General features: G+C 38.0%; 2 protein-coding genes across 6 annotated transcripts in view; one reads left to right on the forward strand and one right to left on the reverse strand.

Moving 5' to 3' along the window:
- The window catches only part of LOC309647156 (uncharacterized protein), an 84,430-nt gene extending 64,684 nt beyond the window's left edge, over positions 1-19,746 (forward strand). Inside the window, exons 3-4 of one of the 4 annotated variants that reach the window (XM_082434199.1) lie at positions 4,281-4,417; positions 14,806-19,746. In XM_082434199.1, coding sequence (XP_082290325.1) covers positions 4,281-4,417; positions 14,806-14,903 — 235 coding nt within the window. In that variant the 3' untranslated portion in view covers positions 14,904-19,746. Of the gene's footprint in view, positions 1-4,280; positions 9,431-14,805 lie in introns of those variants that run through there. The other 3 variants (XM_082434204.1, XM_082434203.1, XM_082434202.1) reach the window with 3 other exon arrangements.
- The window catches only part of TMEM64 (transmembrane protein 64), a 40,129-nt gene extending 19,199 nt beyond the window's left edge, over positions 1-20,930 (reverse strand). The window contains exons 1-2 of one of the 2 annotated variants that reach the window (XM_082434187.1): positions 19,756-20,930; positions 3,302-3,457 (exon numbers count right to left, since the gene is read on the reverse strand). In XM_082434187.1, coding sequence (XP_082290313.1) covers positions 3,302-3,457; positions 19,756-20,559 — 960 coding nt within the window. In that variant the 5' untranslated portion in view covers positions 20,560-20,930. The remainder of the gene's footprint in view (positions 1-3,301; positions 3,458-19,755) is intronic. The other variant, XM_082434186.1, reaches the window with a different exon arrangement.
- Positions 20,931-22,213: the final 1,283 nt, after the last annotated feature.

The following is a 22,213-nucleotide window of genomic DNA, read 5'->3' on the forward strand; positions in this document are numbered from 1 at the left end:
GGCAAACAGCGAAAATATTCAGGAGAGTGGTATCAAAGAAGCTAAGAGAAGAAGGTGTTCTCAAAAGGCATCCTCAACAGAATCTTAGGTTGCTAAGATGAGAACTGGAAAGTGTATCTGATTTAGAGAAGGTTAGTGATGAAAGCTTGAGGGAAGAATTTGGCGAGGCCACAGAAAATAAGTTTAGAACCACTGAAAAAGTCTTTCAGGTTCCCAACAAGGGTGAATGGGCTACATCTTTACATGGAATTTTCCCCCAGATGCCTTTCTGGAGCCCAGGGCCTGGCAATGTGTACTGACTCTTCCCAACAGCCCAGTGAAGTAAACAAAACAAAAAAACAAAAAACTTTTTTAAAAGATTCCCTATTAAAATGAAAGAATCAAACACAAGTAGAAAGACAAGCTTTAAAGAGGAAGGCATACAGAAAGTGATTTCTTCCACCATTAACTGAAAAGCAGGCCGAGAGTATGAGCAGAACATAAGAGGGTTAGTACATTTCTTAGTTGGAAATTGAGGGCTTTCCCATTTGAAGGCTTTTGATTTTTCTGTTAAGCAAGAGAGTTAATCTGTTGAGAATGAAGAAGGAAGCCAGGAGAGGAGGAAAAAACTGTGAGGAGGGTGAGGATAAGTTTGAAATAGTCATTGAGGAAAATGGGGGAAAGGGAAGACAAAGGAAACAGAATATAGGGCAGTGTTGAGAAACCAGCTGAAGGTTTGCAACCATGAATTAAATATCACCAATTAGCTTGGTTGTATGACTTCCCCAAAAGAGCAGGTGCTAAGCAGATCAAAACTTGCATTTATCCAGGATTGGGGTTTTGGTTGATGAACACACACAAAAATATATGGAAAAGATTAACTGAATTGACAAACCACGGAATCTAAGTTGGATTTCAGTACAGTAAATAGTTGTGCCTTCCTCTGAACATCTGTTTGGTATTTCTTTGATTTTACAGACACTGTGGACTCTATTTAGGTGGCTTCAGTGAGAGGCAAATTTGTGGCTCATTTCTAGCGAATATGAGGAACCTCATGTTATTTACTCTGCTAACTTTAACCTATGCTTCATCCTTTTTTCCTATGCTAATTTTCTCCTTCAAGATGACTTCTTTCTCCTCTCTTTTTATTCTCCTGTATATCTTTTGTAAGCTAAATTAAATTCTCCCTGAAACAATTTACAAGTAACATCATCAATATATCCAATCAAGGCATAAACATGCCTTCACTTTTTTGTTGTTGTGGTGGTTGTTTTTTGTAAATGTCTGGGCTAAGAAACATTTACCTTTTTCTCCTTGTTTTGTATCCTAAGCTTAAAAAATTTACCAATTCAAGCAAAGGGGTAAGAAATCGCTTAGAAAAAAGAACATCCTATATTTTAAGAAGCACCACTGACAAATGCATGAACTAGTTTGTTCTATTATAATTCCACTTATTATAGTTGAGTAATTTACTAATATGCATAGAAATATAAAGTATCAAATAGTGAATATCTTCTGAAAACTACTAATAATGAGGAATTCTAATTACAATGACAAGAAAAAAAAGGTGTTTCAAATTGTTTTCAGGAAACTTGAAAAACGTAAAATATGCTTAAATATACTAAAAAAATCAATCTGAGAATGTAGTGTACATCAGAATCTTAGAGTACCTTGGGATGATTATAAACATAAATTATTAACATAGATACTACGTAACACAGAAAGTTTAGTATGTGATTGGCATGCTACATTAATAAAAATAAACCAACTGTAACAAAAACTCTAAACCTATAGCAGGTTATCTTAAAAAAATGTAGCTCTGAAGAAAAAATAGTAAAGGAAAATAAAAACTGACTTCCTGAATATCAAAAATATTACAAAATTTTTGTTAAAGCAAGCCCTTTCACTGACAAGCTTTATTTATAGTTTAATGTAAATATTCTTGGGCTTACTTTGTTTACTAAACTTGTACTGCATAAGCACAAAGAAAATTAACTCTGGCTTTATTTATCGTAGTATTTTTAATACAGTATAGTACCTCAATAAATTGAGAATAATACCACTAACAGTAAATTTGCAATGTGACTCCATATATTCAATAACAGTATAAATTAAAACTTACAAGTCAAGGGACCAGTAAGTTAAGTCAGCTATCTCACTAGTATTATCTGCTCAGTAGACCACTGGTTATGAGCATGGTATCTAGAACCAACTGCCTTTGTTCAAATCCTGATACTACCCCTTGCAGCTCTGACATTAGACAAATTATTATCCAATGGTGTGCTAGTAAACTAGCTCTTAGGGATCAGAGGTGGGGAGCTTGACTTAGAGCACTTGTCATTTTCCATAACTGTAGATACCCCCGTCATGACCAATTTCAAGCTACCAGTGTGACATCACTGAATGTACAATTGGCTCGAGATAATAGATAATAAAATTATATGCCTACTAAGGTTTTGGTAGGCATTAAATGAGCTTAAATATATGGCATATAAAGCATTCAATAAATGTTAGCGACCATCATCATCATCATCTTACTAAATCATCAAAAATCATGGTGATTTTATATTTTGGTAAATCTCAGGAATGAAATGTATCACAAGCAAATGAATTTTTAACTCTTCCTGCATGTAATTTAAGGCACTGAATAAGTCTGCCGACATAGCAGGATTTTCCTCTTTTATTAACCTCTTATATTGAATTGTATGTACCCCAAACTATGCTATAATCTGCATGGTAGTAATAATCTATTATACAAATATTATTTGAACTTGTAATGGAATACTTCTATACTTTTTATAAAGCAATACTTTCTAAAAAAATTTTTGTTCACATCAAATTGTACTAGAAAGAAATTTACATTGCCAGTATAATAATCTAAAAAATACCAATAGAAGAGTTCAATACCTCCAAAATTTGAAGGTAAAGTAACTAAGATAAAAACCTAACCCCACCAAATCTCATTAAAATTATCTTTAGAAATGTAGTATTAACACTTCATACAAACTCAAAATAAAATATTTGATTAAGTCATGACTTTGAAAATAATCACTGCAAAAAGAACCCTATTTTTGTCATTCCTTTTTTTTGTGTTTAAGAGAATTTTCAATAAGTGTCAATTCAGTTCTATATATTTCCATATATCCACACAATTAAAAATGTAAATGTTGTCAAAATATGAAGTAGTATTGAAAAAACAAGAAAAGGTGTAAAAAGGAAAAAAATCTTAAATTATTTTCAGTGAAATTTCTTAGATTTAAATCAGTAATGTCATACAAAAAGGAAACAAACAAAAAAAGACAAGCCTTGGTCTTAAACTCACCTGTAAACAAAAAACAAAATATCCACTAACACTTTGTTCTGCAATGACATCTTCCATGGTCCTCAGGGTGGTACCCAAATAAGAATTCAGGAGCTGGGTAGGAAGCAGTCCAACCGAAGATGCCATCAGATAGTTGGGTAAGGAGAGATCAGTAATCTAGAAGAGCAGATTAAATGGAATGATTCATTACCACATAAAATTTCAACTTCACATAAAACTGTGTGTACAAGTCTTGCTAGCAGTTTTCCCTTGGAGTAGAGGAAGCTGAACTACTTTTCAAAGCATTCTGGTTTTTAAAAATGATTATAAAGGGAATACATACAGAATGTAAAAGATTTAGAATGAAATAAAAGATTAAAGAAAAATTTTAATATTCTATTATTCTGCCATTGAAAGCTAACATTTGTGACTATTGTTTTTTCCTTACACGTAAATAAAATGTGCACACACACAGATCACTCTGTAAAAACAGTTTTTAAAGTCTTCCTCATGTCATTAAATATTCTTCATAAGCATACTTAAATGGCAATGTGGTCACTGGGCTTTGAAGCCAGGTAACTCTAGAATGACATTTCAGGGCTGAGTCTTTGAATATCAGTTTTTTTCATTTGTAAAATGAGGATAATAACCACTACCTTACATGGTTGTTGTTAGGATCAGAAATATTTGTAAATATCTTAACAAATGCCTAGCACATGACTGACACTCAAAAAGGTAGAAATTATTATTATTATACAATTACACTATTGGGTTGGCGAAAAGGTTCATTCGTTTTTTTTCCATTAAGATGGCTCTAGTAGCACTTAGGTGTCTTTAACTTCATTCGAAAGAATTTTGTTAGATTGTATTGTGACAGCTGTCATATCAGTGTGCCTTTAAAATATAGCTTATCAAAATTGAATTTTTGTGTAGCCATTTTAATATTAAAGATGGAAGAAAAAAAGCAACATTTTCGGCATATTATGCTTTATTATTTCAGGAAAGGTAAAAACGCAACTGAAACGCAAAAAAAGATTTATGCAGTGTATGGAGAAGGTGCTGTGACTGAACAGTGGTTTGTAAAGTTTCATGCTGGAGATTTCTTGCTGGACGATGCTCCACGGTCAGGTAGACCAGGTAAGTTGATAGCGATCAAATCGAGACATTAATTGAGAACAATCAATGTTAAACCACATGGGAGATAGCTGACATACTCAAAATATCCAAAACAAGCGTTGAAAATCATTTGCACCAGTTTGGTTATGTTAATCACATTGATGTTTGTGTTCCTTGTAAGTTAAGCGGAAAAAAAACCTTCTTGACGGTATTTTCTCATGCGATTCTCTACTTAAACGTAACAAAAACATTCTGCTTTTAAAACAACTTGTGATGGGCAATGAAAAGTGGATACTGTACAATAATATGGAATGGAAGTGATCGTGAGGCAAGTGAAACCACACCAACCACACCAAAGGCTGGTCTTCATCCAAAGAAGGTCATGTTGTGCATACGGTGGGATTGGAAGGGAGTCCTCTATTATGAGCTCCTTCTGGAAAACCAAACGATTAATTCCAACGAGTACTGCTCCCAAGTAGACCAACTGAAAGCAGCACTCGATGAAAAGCGTCCGGAATTGGTCAACAGAAAATGCATAATCTTCCGTCAGGATAACGCAAGACTGCATGTTTCTTTGATGACCAGGCAAAAACTGTTACAGCTTGGCTGGGAAGTTCTGATTCATCCACCATATTCACCAGACACTGTACCTTCGGATTTCCATTTATTTAGGTCTTTAAAAAATTCTCTTAATGGAAAAATGTTCAATTTCCTGGAAGAATGTAAAAGGCACCTGGAAGAGTTCTTTGCTCAAAAAAAGTTTTGGAAAGATGGAATTATGAAGTTGCCTGAAAATGGCAGAAGGTAGTGGAACAAAACAGTGAATACGTTGTTCAACAAAGTTCTCAGTGAAAATGAAAAATGTATATTTTATTGTTACTTAAAAACCAAAGGAACTTTTTGGCCAGCCCAATAACACTGTGTGGATGTAGCACAATTTAACCATTCTTTTGCTGTAGAACATTTAAAACTGTTTCCTTAATTGTTTCTTTGTGTATATGTGTTTATGTATTTTTTTTTTTTTGCTATTATAAATTTTTTAAATCTATATGAAAACCTTTGTATATTAACCTCTGTGGGAGAACAGTATCTAAAATATTCCCAATAAATCCATCTCGTAGTATTCATGCCCTTGTGTGATCCTCTCCCCTAGAGTGTGGGCTGGACCTAGTGCTTTCTTCTAGCAAACAGACTGCACAGCATAAGCGATGAGATGTTAGTTCCAAGATTAGGTTACAAAAAAAACAGGACTTTCATCTCTCCCTCAAGAAGGTAAGTTACCATGTTGTAAGCAGCTCTATGGAGAGGTCCTTGCTGTACCAAGGAATTGATGTCTTCAGCCAACAGCTAGCAAATACCTGAGACCTGCCAACAGCCACCAGAGTAAGCCTGGAAGCAGATTCTCCCCCAGTGGAGCCGTAAGATGGCTGCACCTCTGGTCAACATCTTGATTGTAGTACTGAGAGAGAACCTGAATTAGAGGCACTTAGCTATGCTGTACAGGAATTCCCGACCCACAGAAACTGTGAGATAATAAATGTTTATTAAGCCATTCAGTTTTGGAGTGATTGTTACACAGCAAGAAATGACTAATATGCAACTCCATTATTTTAGGAAAGATCATTTGGAATGGAATTACTGGATCAAACAGTAAAAACTGTTTTCCCAAAAGGTTCACACTGTTTTACATACTTATCAGTAAGTAATGTATACGTGTGTCCATTTCATCATATTCTTACCAACTTTAAGTTTTAAATTTCAATCTTTCTTAGTTTGATAGGGGTAAAAATAATGTTTGATCATTGTTTAATCTGTACTATTTATATTTACATTAGTTTTAAATATACATTTTTCTATTTGCACTTCTTTATGGCTTTATTTGTTCACATTTGCTCATTTTTATTGAAATGTTAAGTGTTTTCTTATTATTATTATTATTTTTTATAAATTTATTTATTTATGGCTGTGTTGGGTCTTCGTTTCTGTGTGAGGGCTTTCTCCAGTTGCCGCGAGTGGGGGCCACTCTTCATCACGGTGCACGGGCCTCTCACTGTCGCGGCCTCTCCTGTTGCAGAGCGCAGGCTCCAGACGCGCAGGCTCAGTAGTTGTGGCTCATGGGCTTAGTTGCTCCGCGGCATGTGGGATAGTCCCAGACCAGGGCTTGAACCCGTGTCCCCTGCATTGGCAGGCAGATTCTTAACCACTGTGCCACCTGGGAAGCCCATGTTTTCTTATTTATTCTTGATATTTACTCTTTTTATAGTAAGGGCAACTTTTTGTCCATTATATGTGGTAAATATTTTCCTTTAAAGTGTCCCTTTAATTTTATGTTTTGACATACAAATGTTTCTAAATTTGTACATATATTATTAATTGTTTCCTCTGATTTTCCATTGCTTTTAGCTTTAGAACGTCTTTTCAGATCCCATTGTTAATTTCTGCCTATATTTCTTATTATATTTTCATTTTTAATATTTACCACTTATTCCTTCTGTAATTTATTTGAATTAAAGGTGAGGATTCCTTATTCCTTATTCCTCCCTTTCCCCAGTAGCCAATTTTCCCAGCATCATTTATTGAATAATCAATAACTTCTCCAGCAACTTATGATGTTTACTTTATTATAAATGAAGTTACTGTATATAAAGTGGTCTATTTGGGGCTCTAATACTGTCCACTGATATCTTAAACCTTGTGTTGAAACCAAATTATTGTAAAGACTATCAGTTTAATATCTCATAAGGAATTTCCCATCCTTCAAACCCCTATTATTACTCTTCTTTTTAAAATTTGCATAACCTTCTTACCTATTCATTTTTACAGATACATTTTAGGATCACTCTGTCACTCAAAAAAATTAGTAAATATTATACTAGGATTAAGGTAAATTTATAAATTAATCTGGACAGAGATGCAATCTCCAGAATATTCAGTACTCTTATCAAGAAATGTTTTCATAATTACTTTAAAATCCTCCACATTTCTTACTACAGTTTGGTGGTTTTATTCACATATATCAGTTATTTCTTATTAGTTTATTTCTAAGCATTTTATGTTATAGTTGTTGTTGCTACTGCCATTAATTTTGAGAATAACTTTTCCACATCCTTATCTGGGTATTACTGTTATATAAGAAAGCTAGAGGCTATTTTACTAAATTTCATTTTTATTAATTTTAAGATCTGGTATTTTAATCAGCTACAGGTTACTCTATAACTACAATCTAACCTAATAATTATGTAAATCATGTTTTCAATAAAGATACATTTATCTCTACTCATAGATGATTAATTGGAGATACACCACTGCTGGTTTAGAAAGAATACTGCAGTGACTGGTTGTTAAAGATTCACCTAAACAATTACTGACTCAAAGACTGCTCCATGCAAGATGCTCTGGTAGGTGCCTGCAAGAGAGGCAGTACGACACAACTTTTACCTTGAAGAATTTGCACACTGACAAGTACACACACAACTACTTCAGAAACAGGCAGAAAGGGAGCCTTGAGAAGAACTACACAGAAAGTATTAAGGAGTAAACAGGGATTAAAATCTCTGTAGGAGTAGGGGGCCAAAGGGCAACATTGTGGAATAAGAGGAACTTGAAATGAACTCCAGAAGCTAATATGGGTTTGGTGGGCAAAGATAGGTGGGATGAGGAAGTTAAGGTGTTCCAAGAAGAGAATGAATAAGGACAAAGTGGTAGGTAACATACAGGATGTATTAGTAAAGTTAGCAGTACAGTTTGGATTATTTATAGGGCAAGGTAATCCTGTAAAATAAAGACAGGGCAAGTATTTGGGGTGATACTTGTTACGGGCCTTGGGTGAAAGGGGAATGAGTTTGTACTCAGTAGAAAAGCTCTGGGGAGTCTAATCAAAGAATGACATGAATGGGGCTAAGTATTAGGAAGGTTCCTCTATCAGTCTGGAGCACTTAGAGGAATGGAAAACTTTCTTTAGAATTAAACATGTCAAATGTATAAAATAAGTAAATATGACAAAAATGAATCATAAAAATTATTATACTGCAGTTAATAATAACATTATATGTTATGGAAGTTATTTTTAAAATAAATATTTAAGTTCCAAAATATCAGAATGCAAAGCTTCAGTTCATAATCTTTAAATGTAATGAAGTTTCTCCAAAGAGAACACATAATTGACATTCATGGATGACATCAATAATATCCAAATGGCTATTTTAAGAACAGATATCTTAAATCTGAAACAACCCTGCCACTTAACTCTTTAACAAGACCTTTGTCCAAAGCATAAATCAAAGTTTATCAAACCTTTCATGACCGAACCTCATCCTACAGAAAAAGCAAGTGTTATTATTTACATACAGTTCTTTTCTGAAAAGCTGCATAGCTAAATAAAGCAAAGAAACTAATTTCAGGTAATCATTGTAAACTGTTTTGCTGGCGAGTCAAATAATTTAACCAATAGAACAAAACAATAATACACACACATACAGGTTTTCAACTATTACTAAGTGTATTAAAGATAAACAGGTTCTAAATTATTCTAATATGGCATTTCCTATAAGCCATGATCCTATTCAGAATCTGCATCTAGTTCCAGTCTTTGACAAACAAAGCTAATTTAGAATACCTGTTCCCACAAAGAGACCCATCCAGCCTTCTTTCCCCGGTAAGCCTTTACCCACCGACTTTTAAAAAAACATGTCTCCTTGTCCTACTTTCCAAAAAGACATTAAATGTGATCCTAGAATATTCCCACTGGAATTCCTGACTACAATACCCTGGGATCTTGGCTCAGGACTGTTTACCTATTCCAAAGACTCCTAGAAATCTCAGCCTAGGAGGTCAGTGTTATCCTGCTGGTTAGTTTCTGTGATCAGAAATACTCCAGTGAGAGTTCCAGGGATGGTGAATGCTACCTGATTGCCATCTTCCCATGCTTTTAAAACTCTAGAAGCACCATGAAAGTATACACATTCTTATTCTCAGAGGTACTGTGATTTACTTGGAGATGTAACTCACTTTTCTGGGTCAGTAGGGGTTACTGTAGAATATTACTTTACCATATACCAGATAGATCCTGAAAACAAAGACGTGCCCATCTGAAGAAAAAAAAAGAGAAAGAAACCCTTAATTCTGAAGAGCAAGAGCTGATTCTTCTCTAAACACATATTTTTGAAGCTGACAATAAGAGAACCTCTGTCTTTAGATGGATCACTCAGATGCTCACTGAACCTGAGGCCTGCTGTCCTCTCAGGCACGGCACAAAGCACAGCTCCCCTGGCAACCCTGCCTCCAGCTCCTCTGCTTTCTCTATTTACGGCTGTTTACACAACGGCTTTACGGGCTTTAATTTAACACACTAAGAAACTTCATCATTTTTACAAAGAATATCTTGACACAGATCGAATGAAGAATATAAAGGTGATCTGTGTATGGAAGACCTCAAATTTTATCCATAGCTTTGTGAATCTCTATTAGTTTTGGCAAATTACACCTTCCTGTATAGGTGTGTTTCTTAGTTTATATAAAAGCAATGCTGCTTATTGACAAAGTTACTATTAAAGTAAATTCCAATTAAAATATATATTTAGCAATATGATACAGAAAAAATCATGAATCCCTATAATAATTTTTAAGGAATGGTCAAAAGAAGTTAAAATGACTACATTTGATCTTTTCATCTAAATATTATTGATAAATTATATATTTTATAATATATATCCTAAATATTGATACTTACTATCAATATTTCAGAAACAGAGAGGGAGAAATAGTCAACAAATGGCAACTAGTTTTCACTTCCAGAAATATGAAATTTTAAAAACTGGTTAAAGGAAAAACATTAACTGCCCATTCCCTTCCCTCCCCAAAATACCTCTTTCAGTGTTCCCAATCTCAGTTGCCCTAGCTAGACACTTCAGAAGTCAGTCACACCACTCATTCTTCCCTCATTCTCACATCCAACCATCTACCCTTTCTTACGGATTCTACCTTTTACGTATGTTAGAAATCTACCCATTGTCTGTCCCTATTCCTATTCAGTCTCCCCCTCTCTAGTCTTGATACTCTAGACCTACCCTCCACTCACAACCTATGCTAAATTTTGCAGAAATCTTTTAAAAATGCAAATCCAATCCTGCTTAAACTCCTTCCTACTGCCATCAGAATGAAGGTCAGGTTCTTCAACATGCAAACTGCTTCATGACCTGGCCTCTGAATGTCTCATGCTTCACATCACACTATGTTCCAGACACATCAAAATTCTCTTGTTCTTAGAACATTCCTTGCTCTTTTCTTTTTGGGCCTTTGTACATTGTTCCTTCTGGCAAGAACACTTATACCCTTCCTCCCACTCCTTTTATTTGGGCAAAGTCCCAAACTGTCTTTCACTACTCAGTCATCAATTTCTCTAGGACACCTATTCCAAGCTCCCAAGTCTGCATTAAGAACTGATTTCAAGTTCTCTGACAGAACACTATTACTCACCAAGTCCCTTCACACTAGAGAGTAACGGAAGGTTTCACCATCTGTTTGCCCTTTACCCCTTCCTCAGACTATAAGTTTGTAAAGGAAGGGACCCATCTGTCTTGTTCCTCATTGTGTCTCTAGTCTTTAGTATGATGCCTACTATATATCAGATACTAAATATATGTTGATTGGATGTAGACTGTATCAACATTAAAATTGTTTTGTTTATAAATGTGGAGACTTATAATAGTTGCCAGTTTATAAACAGGCTAGGATGCAAAGTCCACTTGTAATTGGCTGTTCAGAAACTAAACATGCTTTCCCCCTTCCCCTCAGAGAAATAATGTATTAAATGGAAATTAATTCATTGTCAGCAAAATATTAGCCTTGATATATCCAGACTGCTTTTTCCCCTAGACTGCAAGCACCCTGAAGGATCTGGGATGGCTTTATTCATTGCTATTGTATCTCTAGCATCTAGAACAGCAGTGGGCACAGAGTAGTACCTATCAGTTACTTGTTGAGTGAATACTGAATGAACACTAAAAGCATTTCCAGTAACCTCTGAGGCCAACCTGATATCAAGGTTAAGACCCTCTGTGCAGGCAGCAACCCTGAATGTACTGAGAAAAGTCTTGCTACCGGAAAAACAAAAAAAACAAAAAAAACAAAAAAAACAAAAAAAAAACCCAATAAGGCAAGGGCTCTGAGAGACCCCACTCTAACAGGTGGAGAGGGCATCAGTGTAGAGGCTTCTACTGACAGAGATAGGACAATAAATCTGTCTACAATGCAGAAACCATCTTCATATATACAGATTTTTTCATTAGTTCACTATCCCTAAATTAGGAACTGCTTTTAACAGTTCCTAAATATTTTAGGGGTCACTGATCCATTTGAGAATCTGATTAATACACACATTGAACCGCCTCTCCAGGGGGGGAAAAATATATATATCTTACTGCATATAATTTCTGGAATATAAGTTAAAAAGATCTTCTTTATAGAGTTATGACAAACTATAGGTTTATTACTTCTACTCATTCAACAAAAATTTATCAAATGCCTTCTACACATAAGGCCCAGGTCTAAGCAGGGATAAAGATACAAAGATAGAAAACCACAGCTGACTGTGTGGTCATTTTAAGCCATTTTGTAGTATACTTAATGACCAAAATGTTCATTACATTCAGTAAAAAGTCACAAAAATCATTTATAACATTCACCCACAATGTTATATAATGAAAACACATGCATTAACAAATGCAAAGACTAGAAAAATAAACACTGAAATGTTACTGATTTTTCTTCTTTGTACTTACTATACTTTTCAAAGTTTTTACAATGAATACTTATTTCATAGAAAAAGCAAATACTGTTAAAATAAGTTTTAATAAGACTATCTGCCTCTAAAGAAATTTTTTTTTATCTAGGAAGGGGTAATAAGACATACTGTATTTGTTACTATGATACAATTGGCTAGAGATATAGATTTGTGAATTCTAACCCCATATATGACACATGAAAACAACAGAAGCTGGTGAGATAACTGAAGAGGCACAAACAGGAGAACACAGTTTTGAGGAAGTAATAGCCAGCTATACTCAGTGGTACTGTGAGGTCTAAGGATGTGGGCTAAGGTGGCATGACATTTTTCAACTTGGTCATCATGTCTCAACCTTCAAGACTTGACGACTCCAAGCTCCTTCAAAACACAGACTATGCCTCTGTCCTTCTATTCCATCTGAACTGTACCACTGGCAATGAATCAGTATACTTTAATAGTAAGAAGAAATAATCATTAGATATACGGGTACAGTGACAAGTAGCATGACCCATCAACTGTGTATGAATGAATGATTATGTCTATAACACAGAATAAGAATTTAAGAAGATAAGAAAACATTTTTATAAAACATACTATCACCAAACTGTTAAATAAAAAGTAATGCTAGTTACTCAGAACATTTGTCTTTTTAAGAGCAAACTCTGAGACCCTGTCTAACCTCTCTCATTTTACAAATAACAAAAACTGGAGGCCAGATCATTAAATGACTTCACCAAAGTCACACAGGAGCTGAGACAGAACCTAAGGTCCCCAAATAGTCCATGAGGCTAAGATTTTACCATTTTTCCGGTCTTTCAGTCACTAGCCAATAAAATACTTTTATTTAATTAAAATAAATTTCAGTTTGATTGTGAACCAAATTACTAGAAGTAATGTATCTTTTTCTTGATTACTCAAGGCAAACTCTAGGAAAATACATTACAGTTACATTTGCTTTAACTTTGTCTTTAATCTTATTTTGCTATCATTATTTTAGTCAGTACACCAGTTTCACAGCTCCCTGCCCCTCCCAAAACAAACAAGGAACCTTTCTGTTGCTGCTTCTAACCTATTGTGGGCTAATAAAAATAGCCAAAGTAACTAACAGTTAGGTAACATAAAATTCTTTAAAGTGGTTCCACTGAGAAGTGAGCCAGGATGATGGGTCAGGCCTTGCACTTTTTTTTTTTTTTTTAAATTAATTTATTTATTTATGGCTGTGTTGGGTCTTCGTTTCTGTGCGAGGGCTTTCTCCAGTTGCGGCGAGCGGGGGCCACTCTTCATGGCGGTGCGCGGGCCTCTCACTGTCGCGGCCTCTCCTGTTGCGGAGCACAGGCTCCAGACGCGCAGGCTCAGTAGTTGTGGCGCACGGGCTTAGCTGCTCCGCGGCATGTGGGATCTTCCCAGACCAGGGCTCGAACCCGTGTTCCCTGCATTGGCAGGCAGATTCTCAACCACTGCGCCACCAGGGAAGCCCAGGCCTTGCACTTTTAAATTTACTCGTTTCTTTTCTTTTTTTTTTTTTTTTTTTTTTTTGCATTTTATCCATATATGGTCTTTTTTATAAAAAGGGTTTTGCTAAATACAAAGGTAAAAAGATATATATGAGAGCTTAAGGGCCTCTTCCTACAGTTGCAGGGGCTCAGGCCTGGTGGCTGTGACTGCTGTAGCTCTCAGGCAAACTTTTTCTGCGAAGTGCCAGGTAGGAAATATCTTAGGTTTCGCAGGCGATAGGGTCTTTGTCGCAACTACTTAACCTGCTGTTTTAGCTTAAAAAGAGCCACAAATCGTACATACATGAATGAGCATGGCTGTATTCCAATAACACTATTTACAGATGTTAAAATTCCAATTTCATGTAATTCTCACATGCACAAAACATTATTCTTCTGATATTTTTTCAATCATTTTCCTGGGATGATGTCTAATTCAACTGTGTAGAACCTTGCCCAGTGCCTGACACATGGGAGGTCCTAGGGCAAGTGCTCTGCAACTATCAATGGAATAAGGAGATCTCTGAGCAACCCAGCTCTTCTCAGATCAACAATAGAATCTTAGGTAAGTTCATGACTCTACAGTTTACTAACTGTATGTTCCTGGGATAGTTATTTCATCACTCTGCCTCAACCACCTTTGCTTAAGATGAGGATTAGGGTTTATATGAGTCTTAAATAAGCAATGTGTACATATTAGAAGAACAATGCCTGTCAGTAAGTACAATATAAATAATGGTTAAATTACAACAATAACAACAAAAAAAACTTTGAGTATCAATGTCCTTTTTTTGGAACGCAGAGGATAGACAGAAAGAAATAGTAAGTAATGAGCAAGCTATATATTTTATCACAGCTTTGTAGTAGGTATTAGTAAACACATTTTACAACAGAAAGTATGGCTCAAAAGAGTAGCTCAAGATGTCAGAGTAAATGTTAGAACTAAATCTAATTTCAAGTGTGTGATATTTTGTCCTCTATATAACTGCCTATAAGTCACTAATAACTCCTCAGAGGACTGTTGTGATGATTAAGGAATATCATGTATGTAAATTTGCTCTGCATACTGTAAAGTGGTATACAACATGTGAATAAGAGGATCTTCCATGCTATTTTTTATGTTTTTATTTGAGGTTTCAAAGATTTAACCATGATGGACAGAAAATTTCCCATGTGGAATTGTTTGAGAAGTTTTTCTATGACCGAAGTGAAAACAGAGAATGATTTTTAGGATCTCCTATGGAACAACAGCAACAACAAAATCAAACTCTTTTGGAAGTTGCAAGCACCAATATGAATACCGTTACCCATAACAACCAATTATCGTGTAATATATTTGGATTAAAGTTGACATTTCACTGGTGGTAACTTTAAACTGTAGAAGTTCAGATGTCTCCAAGGGGGCATCTTATAGGAGACCTTACAAGAATGCTTTAATGCTTACTCAATACAGAATGGGATGTTATTCTTATGAATGTTTACAGTTTTCAACTTTATCAACAAAAAGGAAATTCTGAGGCTACAGACAAGATTTGCTATGTCTGAATCAGAAATAATCATGTCTACCTCTTAGAATGAGGATGAAATAAGTTAACACATCAAAGGGCACTTAGTAATTGTGGAATGATAAGAGAGAGGCTACAGAGGTAAGATGAGGGTTGGGAATTTATCCTGAGGGGACAAGAAAACCCACTTGAGAGTTTCCCTGCAGGGAGTACCAAGATCGGATATGCATTCTAGAAAGATCTTTCTGGAGAGAGAAAAAATTAGAAATCCTTGTTTAAGAAGCAAGGAGACCAGATGGGAGGCTGAGATGCCTGAACCAGGGTAGTGGCAGTGGACTGAACTGAAGGGCCTGGGAGGCAGAATCCATAAGTCAAGTGCCAGAGTCATGAAGACTGCTACCAAACACTCCAGTTCTCTCTCCTTCCTGGCACACACACTACCCCTTTGAAGTTAGCTGTGGCCGTGTAACTTGTTCAGGCCAGTAAAAAGTGAGATTACTTCCAGGTGAAAGCTTTAAAAACCAGTGTGCAATTCACCATGCCACATAAAGCAAGTGAAAGATGGTGGCTCTGTCATCCTGGATCCCAAAGTAAAAACGACATAAAGCAGAGACTCCCCACCCCTTCCCCAAACTAAGTTGAACCCGGATCTGTGTCAAGTAAGTAAACAAACCTTTGCTTTTTTCTTTTTTTTTTTATACTTAAAGAACATATATTTATGAGAAGTCATGAGAAAAATATGGCATCATATGCAATATAGAGTCTATTTAATAAAAACAAAAGTTTTACTTGCATTATAAATGCTGGAAGCATATATTATAGTCCCCCAAATCATAAAAGCTGAATTCAAAATATAAATTAAATTTATCTCCCTCTCATCATAAACAATAATTCAAGCTACATTTTTTACAAACCTTTGCTTTTTAATGCACTGAGGTTTGGGGGTTGTTACTGTAGCATAAGTTAGCCTATCCTGACTGAAGCAGTAAGAAATAGTCATCCTAGATATGTGCCCAGATAAGAACAGTACCTAGAAACACCGACTACACGTCTAGAAATCTGTCTTAATGTACAATAATACCTACAGATACAAGATTACATCAAAAACACTGGTCGGGGGGGAGGGGTTAACTATTTCCCAACAGAAACAATGAGTGCATTTTTAAAAGTGGAAAAAATTTAAATATGTCCTTGGGAAATTATATTTCTTATAATCTAAGAATTGATACAATGAAGTGTTATGTACTTATTTTCCATTTCAAGCTTTTCAAAAGTGGAGTGTCAGTTTGCTTATCCCTTTTTAGCACATATGGGAGAAGGAAAGAAATAAAGTTAAGAATAGATAGGAAGCAAGGGAGAGCGCCTTTCCTTCTTCCATACATTCACCTTTTACAATCAGTTCCTGCCTCTAAAATATAAAAACCACTACACCTCCACCACTAAGAATAATAATTGCTAATAATTTTTGAGAATTGAGTATGTGCCAGGCAAATACTCAATGCCTTCACTGCATTAGCTTATTTAAGCCTCATAACTCAGCACAGACTAATCAAGGACTGTCTATTTCCAAAGCCTGTGCCCTTCATGACCACTATACTTCACTTCCTCTTTGAAGTAGGCCCAGATAAATTTCTTTAATCATGGGCACTGATTAAAGATCAATCAATCGTGGACACTGAAGATGAGTTTTAACTGAAATAGCAGGGAAAAGGGATAATTTAAAAGATAGGTAGGGAAGAAGAAAACAAAAGAAATATGCCTGGAAAGGGGGCAGCTGTGGGTAGCCTGAGGGGTAGAAGGGCAGAGAGGGTAGAGGCAGAATGAAGTTCTAGAAGGCAGAAGGGAAAGTTAGGCTAAAACAAAAATCAGCCTAAACTAAGCTTTCTTTTCACTCACATACCCTGGGTGAATTCAGTAAACAGTTTTGGTTGAAAGAGCTACTAAGCAGACAGTCAATATAATAGATAGATATAATATATATAATATAATTATATATATATTATATATTATAATTATATAATATATAATATAATAGATATAATAGACTATATCCAATGGCTCCACAACCCCCCTGCTTATGGCCAAGAGTGAGAATTTCACACAGTACCATGCACTTTTTCAGCTGATCTGGGGTTTATAACTCAGCTCACCACTTGGTAGGTGGGTGATCCTGAACAAGTTCCTGGATGCTTGAGCCTCCATTTCTTCCTCAGAAAAACTGTACCAATAATACCTATTTCAAGAGGCCAGTTTTCTTTTTTTCCTTCTTTTCTCTTGACCCCACAAGGCCAACTGAGAATTGCCCCTTGTCAAGTTTGGTTTCAATTACATAATTACCTTAAATTATTTCCAAGTACAAAGTATAACTTCTTAATCACATGTTTAATATGTTTAAGAGATTACTTTTAAAAAAACCTATCTTATTTTTAATTAATAAATATATAGAGTCCACATTATATACCCGGGATTATACTAGGTACTAAATATACAATGAAGAAACAGAGTCATGGGTTGAGACCCTATCTTCAAACCATAGTGCAAAGTTTGACTCTACCTAGGTGACCCTGGGTAATAACAACAGTAATGACGACAAAAGCCAACATGTGAGTGTTTGTTAATCCAGGGTCAGTAGCATGTATTTATTTTATGTAATTGTCTCTATAATCCTATGAAGTAGGTACCATTACTTTCCCCATTTTGCAAATAAGAAAATGAACCACAGAGAGGATAAGTAACTTGACCAAGGTCAACAGATTCTATGGGGACAGTAGATTTCCAGAGCACCACCCTTGTGTTCTAGACTATTAGACAATAGTCTATAAAATATGTACAATCACCTTCTGCAGGGTTAGTTTAGATTAGAAATAATATGTGGGAAAGAGCCTAGGATAGTAGGCACATGGTAGGTGGACAAGAAAATGCACAAGGAAATAAACTATACTAGAGAGGAAGCAAACTAAAGGAATGAAACTATTCAGGTTCCTTAGTTCCCACTCTCTTTCAAAGTCTTAGGATACTTGATCTATTATTATCCAAGGTTGGGTCAAAGTTCATGTTTATAGGAGGTTGTGAAAAGGTAAAATTTTAAGGAAGAGAACATACCAAACTGCCTGTAAACACCAAACTTTATCTGTACAGAAAACTCCTTATCTATTTCCATGCCTCCACAAGCTTCAATCTACAGTCATTACTGCTGTTGGTTAGAATCAACATGGGATTTGCAAAAGGCATTTAAAAAGAAAAGAAGAAAGATAAAATCTTAACTTCATCACAGAGAGGTAGGTTGGTTAGAACTATTCTTAACATAAAACAAAATGAGAAAGTTTCTAGAGACTAACAATTTATTTTTGAGACAAAACAATGTGTCGAAATAACATAAAATACATTGATTCCTATGGATTTGAGTGCTAAATCTCTTTCTTCACACAGAGTTTTCTTTAGGTCTAGCTGAAGGGTTGAGTTCCTGGGAATCTCTATATGAACTCTTTGAACTTTAGAATCATTGAATTTGAGGAACTCAGTAACTAGTTCAACCCCTTCACCTTAGAAAAGTGGAAAGCAAGGGCAGATAGTGTTAGTAATTTGTTCCAAAGACACTAAGTTTGTAAATACTGGATTCCTTTCTTCCAATGGGATGGTTTCCTCACTTCGCAGTGTTTCTATTCCTCAGTCAGTTACAATGTGATGTACATTAACTAGAAAAACCTAAACTGAATAAGCAGAACATATGAATACACGGCAAATAGAGCATAGAAGGTGTGTAAAAAGACAAATATATTCTCACTGGGAAAAAGGTTATCTGTCCTATTTTGTTTTATCCTACTAAGTGATTTCAAAATGAAGTTCCTCCAAAAAAAGATAAAAAGGAGGCTTCCCCCCATTACACTGTATTAAAGCAAATTACTTGATGGAAAAAAAAAAGCCTATTAAAATTTTTAGGTAACTCCAAAATATGGAGTCTGTAACTACCCTCTACACTGTTTACCCAAACAATTCCTTTAGCCCCACGTTGTTAAAAACTTGAGTCAAAACACTGGATGCATTTACGCAGGTTAGAGAGAAAGCTAGGCATGTGAAGCCTTTACTCCCTGACTGTTGCCAAAGCTGCTACAGAAATCAGATGACAAATGTTTAAAATGGATATTTCCACTCATCTCCCCTCATACTTAAAAGGGCTCTTCATTTCTTTTTATATCTTTATTGGAGTATAATTGCTTTACAATGTTGTGTTAGTTTCTGCTGTACAACAAAGTGAATCAGCTATGTGTATACGTATATCCCCATATTCCCTCCCTCTTGAGCCTCCCTCTCACCCTCTCTAGGGCTCTTCATTTTTAATCAAACTCATATGCCAAAAAAGGAGTAGGTCTTTCTCTACCAAATCTCCTATTGAGGGCCGGACTTAGATTTGCTTTATTTGTTTGAGATTTCTCAGGGTACGACGGAAAGTAATTTTAATTCCTGTTGTTAATGTCACTTCTCTGCTGGCATTTATCTGTTGGAGCGTCCTCCTAGGGCTGTCACAAGATCGCTCAAAAACAGACTTGGAGAGAGATGGACCAGCGGGACACCACTTACCGAGAACACTGCATTCTGAAGCCCAAAAGGTATGGGGGTCAGTCTGGCCAGTGCCACCACTTTCAGGCCACTTCCTCCCTCCACGACGCGAATAACGGCGCTCAGCTTCTCGCTGCTTTGGATCCTGGCGGTCACCCAGGCGGTGAGCAGCCGCTTGCAGACCACATGGGCGATGAAGGTGCCGATGAGGACGCCCACCACCATCAGTCCCATGCCCAGCACGAAGCCGTACAGGTAGCCGGCGGCCACGTTGAGCACGATGTACCCCCAGCCGCAGGGGAACGAGACCACGATGAAGCCCACCACGAAGAGCAGGACCCCCAGCAGCGAGTCAAGGCTCTCTACCCAGAGCAGGAGGTGCTGCAGGTAGCGGCGGACCAGGGCCAGGGAAGCGAAGCACACCGCGGCCAGCACGCAGACCAGCACCAGGCTCCGGCACCAACAGGTGCTGCCGAGGCAGCAGCAGCGCCAGTTTCTCACCTCGGCCACGCCGACTACCACGCCGCCGCCGCTGCCGCTCCCGGGGCTGCCCGCCAAGGCCGCGCCCGGCGCCGGCAGCTCAGAGGCCGCAGGCTGACCGTGGTGCCCCAGATAGGCTCCGAGCAAGGCTCCGGAGGCCGCCGCCGCCGCCGCCGCCTCCGCCGCGCTCGCCCCGCCCCCGCGGGGAAGGCGGTCCGCTGAGTCGTGCCCGCCCGCCGCCCGCGAAAGGGCCCAGCGGGGCGGCAGTTCTGCGCGGCCCGGAAGGGTGTCGTGCTGCAGAAGTCGGGGCAGCGTCTGAAGCAAGCTCCTGCTGGGGCTCCACATGCCTCGGCCCCAAACAGGCCCTCAGCCGACCAGTGCCGCCGCCGCCGCCGCCGCCGCGCCCATCAGGTGGCGGCCGTTCATGGCGCCCCGCACGCCTGGCCTTGACTCCCCGCGTTCGCTCAGGTGGCAGTAGAGGGCCTCAGAAAAAGGCAAGGACTCGGAGACGGTGGGATGATGCCGCTGAGAGTGAGAACACTCCGGACCCCACACAAGCAGTGCCCTCCCCTTTTCGGCCAGAGGGGGCGGGGCCTTAGGCGCGCGGGGCGGGGCCTGGCGCGAGCTACATTTTGGCCCCGCCCCCGTGACGCACAGCCCCGCCGGCTGAGCGGGTAAAGAACAGAGGAGTAGTGACAGCGTAGGGAGGGCTGGGATGCTGAGGGGAGCGGTTGGAAGGGCAGAAAGAGCAGAGAGTAAGCGGGCACCGGAGAAGGAGGGGACTGCAATGAGGTGTAGAGTCGGGTGACGCGCGGTGAGCGCGGGGAGCGCCGGGCGCTCCCGGCCTTCCTATTAGGCGTGCGCGTGCCTGCCTGTCAGGGCAAGCTCTCCTTTCCTCGGACCCAGTCGCAGTCCGCCAGCTGCTTGGATCCTTGCCCAATACCTGTTGGTTGTTTCTGCAGTAACCTCTGATCGTTCACATCCACAGCTCCTTTGGTGACACTAGAGGAAAAAGTTCTTGATCTACTTTAAGGAGGATTTGCTAATTTTTACCTACCCAGGTAGTGAAGTCTCCGTGTAGGTTTCAGGTCGTCGTTTGGTCCTTAAGAAACTGAAGGAATTAGGTACAAAGGCCCAGCCTTGACAGAATGCCGCTTCTAACCCCAGAAGTCCTTTACTGAGCGCCAGACACCTGGACTAGGGACTTCTCAAAAAGATTCACGGAAGGACATTTTTAGGATTCGCAGTATCAGATGGCTCCTTCTCAAACTTTTTTTGCTGGTTTCCTTTCTTCTTTTTGCCCTCTAAGGTTAGTGTTCCCCAGGTCCTCTTTTTTCCTTCTCCCTATTTAGAGCTCGCTGAACCCTCTCATCTGAGCCCATAGCTTTGATCCCACTGTGTCCCCATATGCTGATAAGCCCCAAGTCTGTGTCTCTTTTCCTATCCCTACCTTGCACTCCAGCCTGTGGACACATCCAGATGGAATTCCTGTAGGCACCTCAAACTCAGCATAGCATGGTAGAAAGATACCAACTTGGGCTCTGGTGCAGAACAGATTTGGTAACTATGTAACTGGTCATTAATCCCTGAATCTCAGTGTTTGTTTTTAAATTGCAAAATGAAGATAATAGTACAATTTTAACTCATAAAACTGTTGTGAGGATTAAATAAAATAATATAGATGCTTGGCACTGTGCCTGAAATCAATATGGGAAGGTATCCATAATTAAAAAGTATTGTTCCCCATAGACTTGCTCTTTCTTTTCTAACCTCAGTGGATGATCTTCCACCTACTTACCAGCCAAGTAGCCACCAGGACACTTTGAGTCTTTACTGATTAGATGCCTGCTTTCTCTTTCATGCCATTTCTCTCAATCCATGTTGGTTTGGCTGAGTCTCTCAAAGGTGTCAGGCACAAGCTGCTTCCTTCACCTCCTTTTTTAACTCCTGTGGTTCACATGGAGGAGCAACTCACTTATTTAGCTAAAGTTTTACTTTC

Source organism: Balaenoptera physalus, assembly GCF_965194825.1.
Source record: "Balaenoptera physalus genome assembly, chromosome: 17".
NCBI lineage: Eukaryota > Metazoa > Chordata > Mammalia > Artiodactyla > Balaenopteridae > Balaenoptera > Balaenoptera physalus.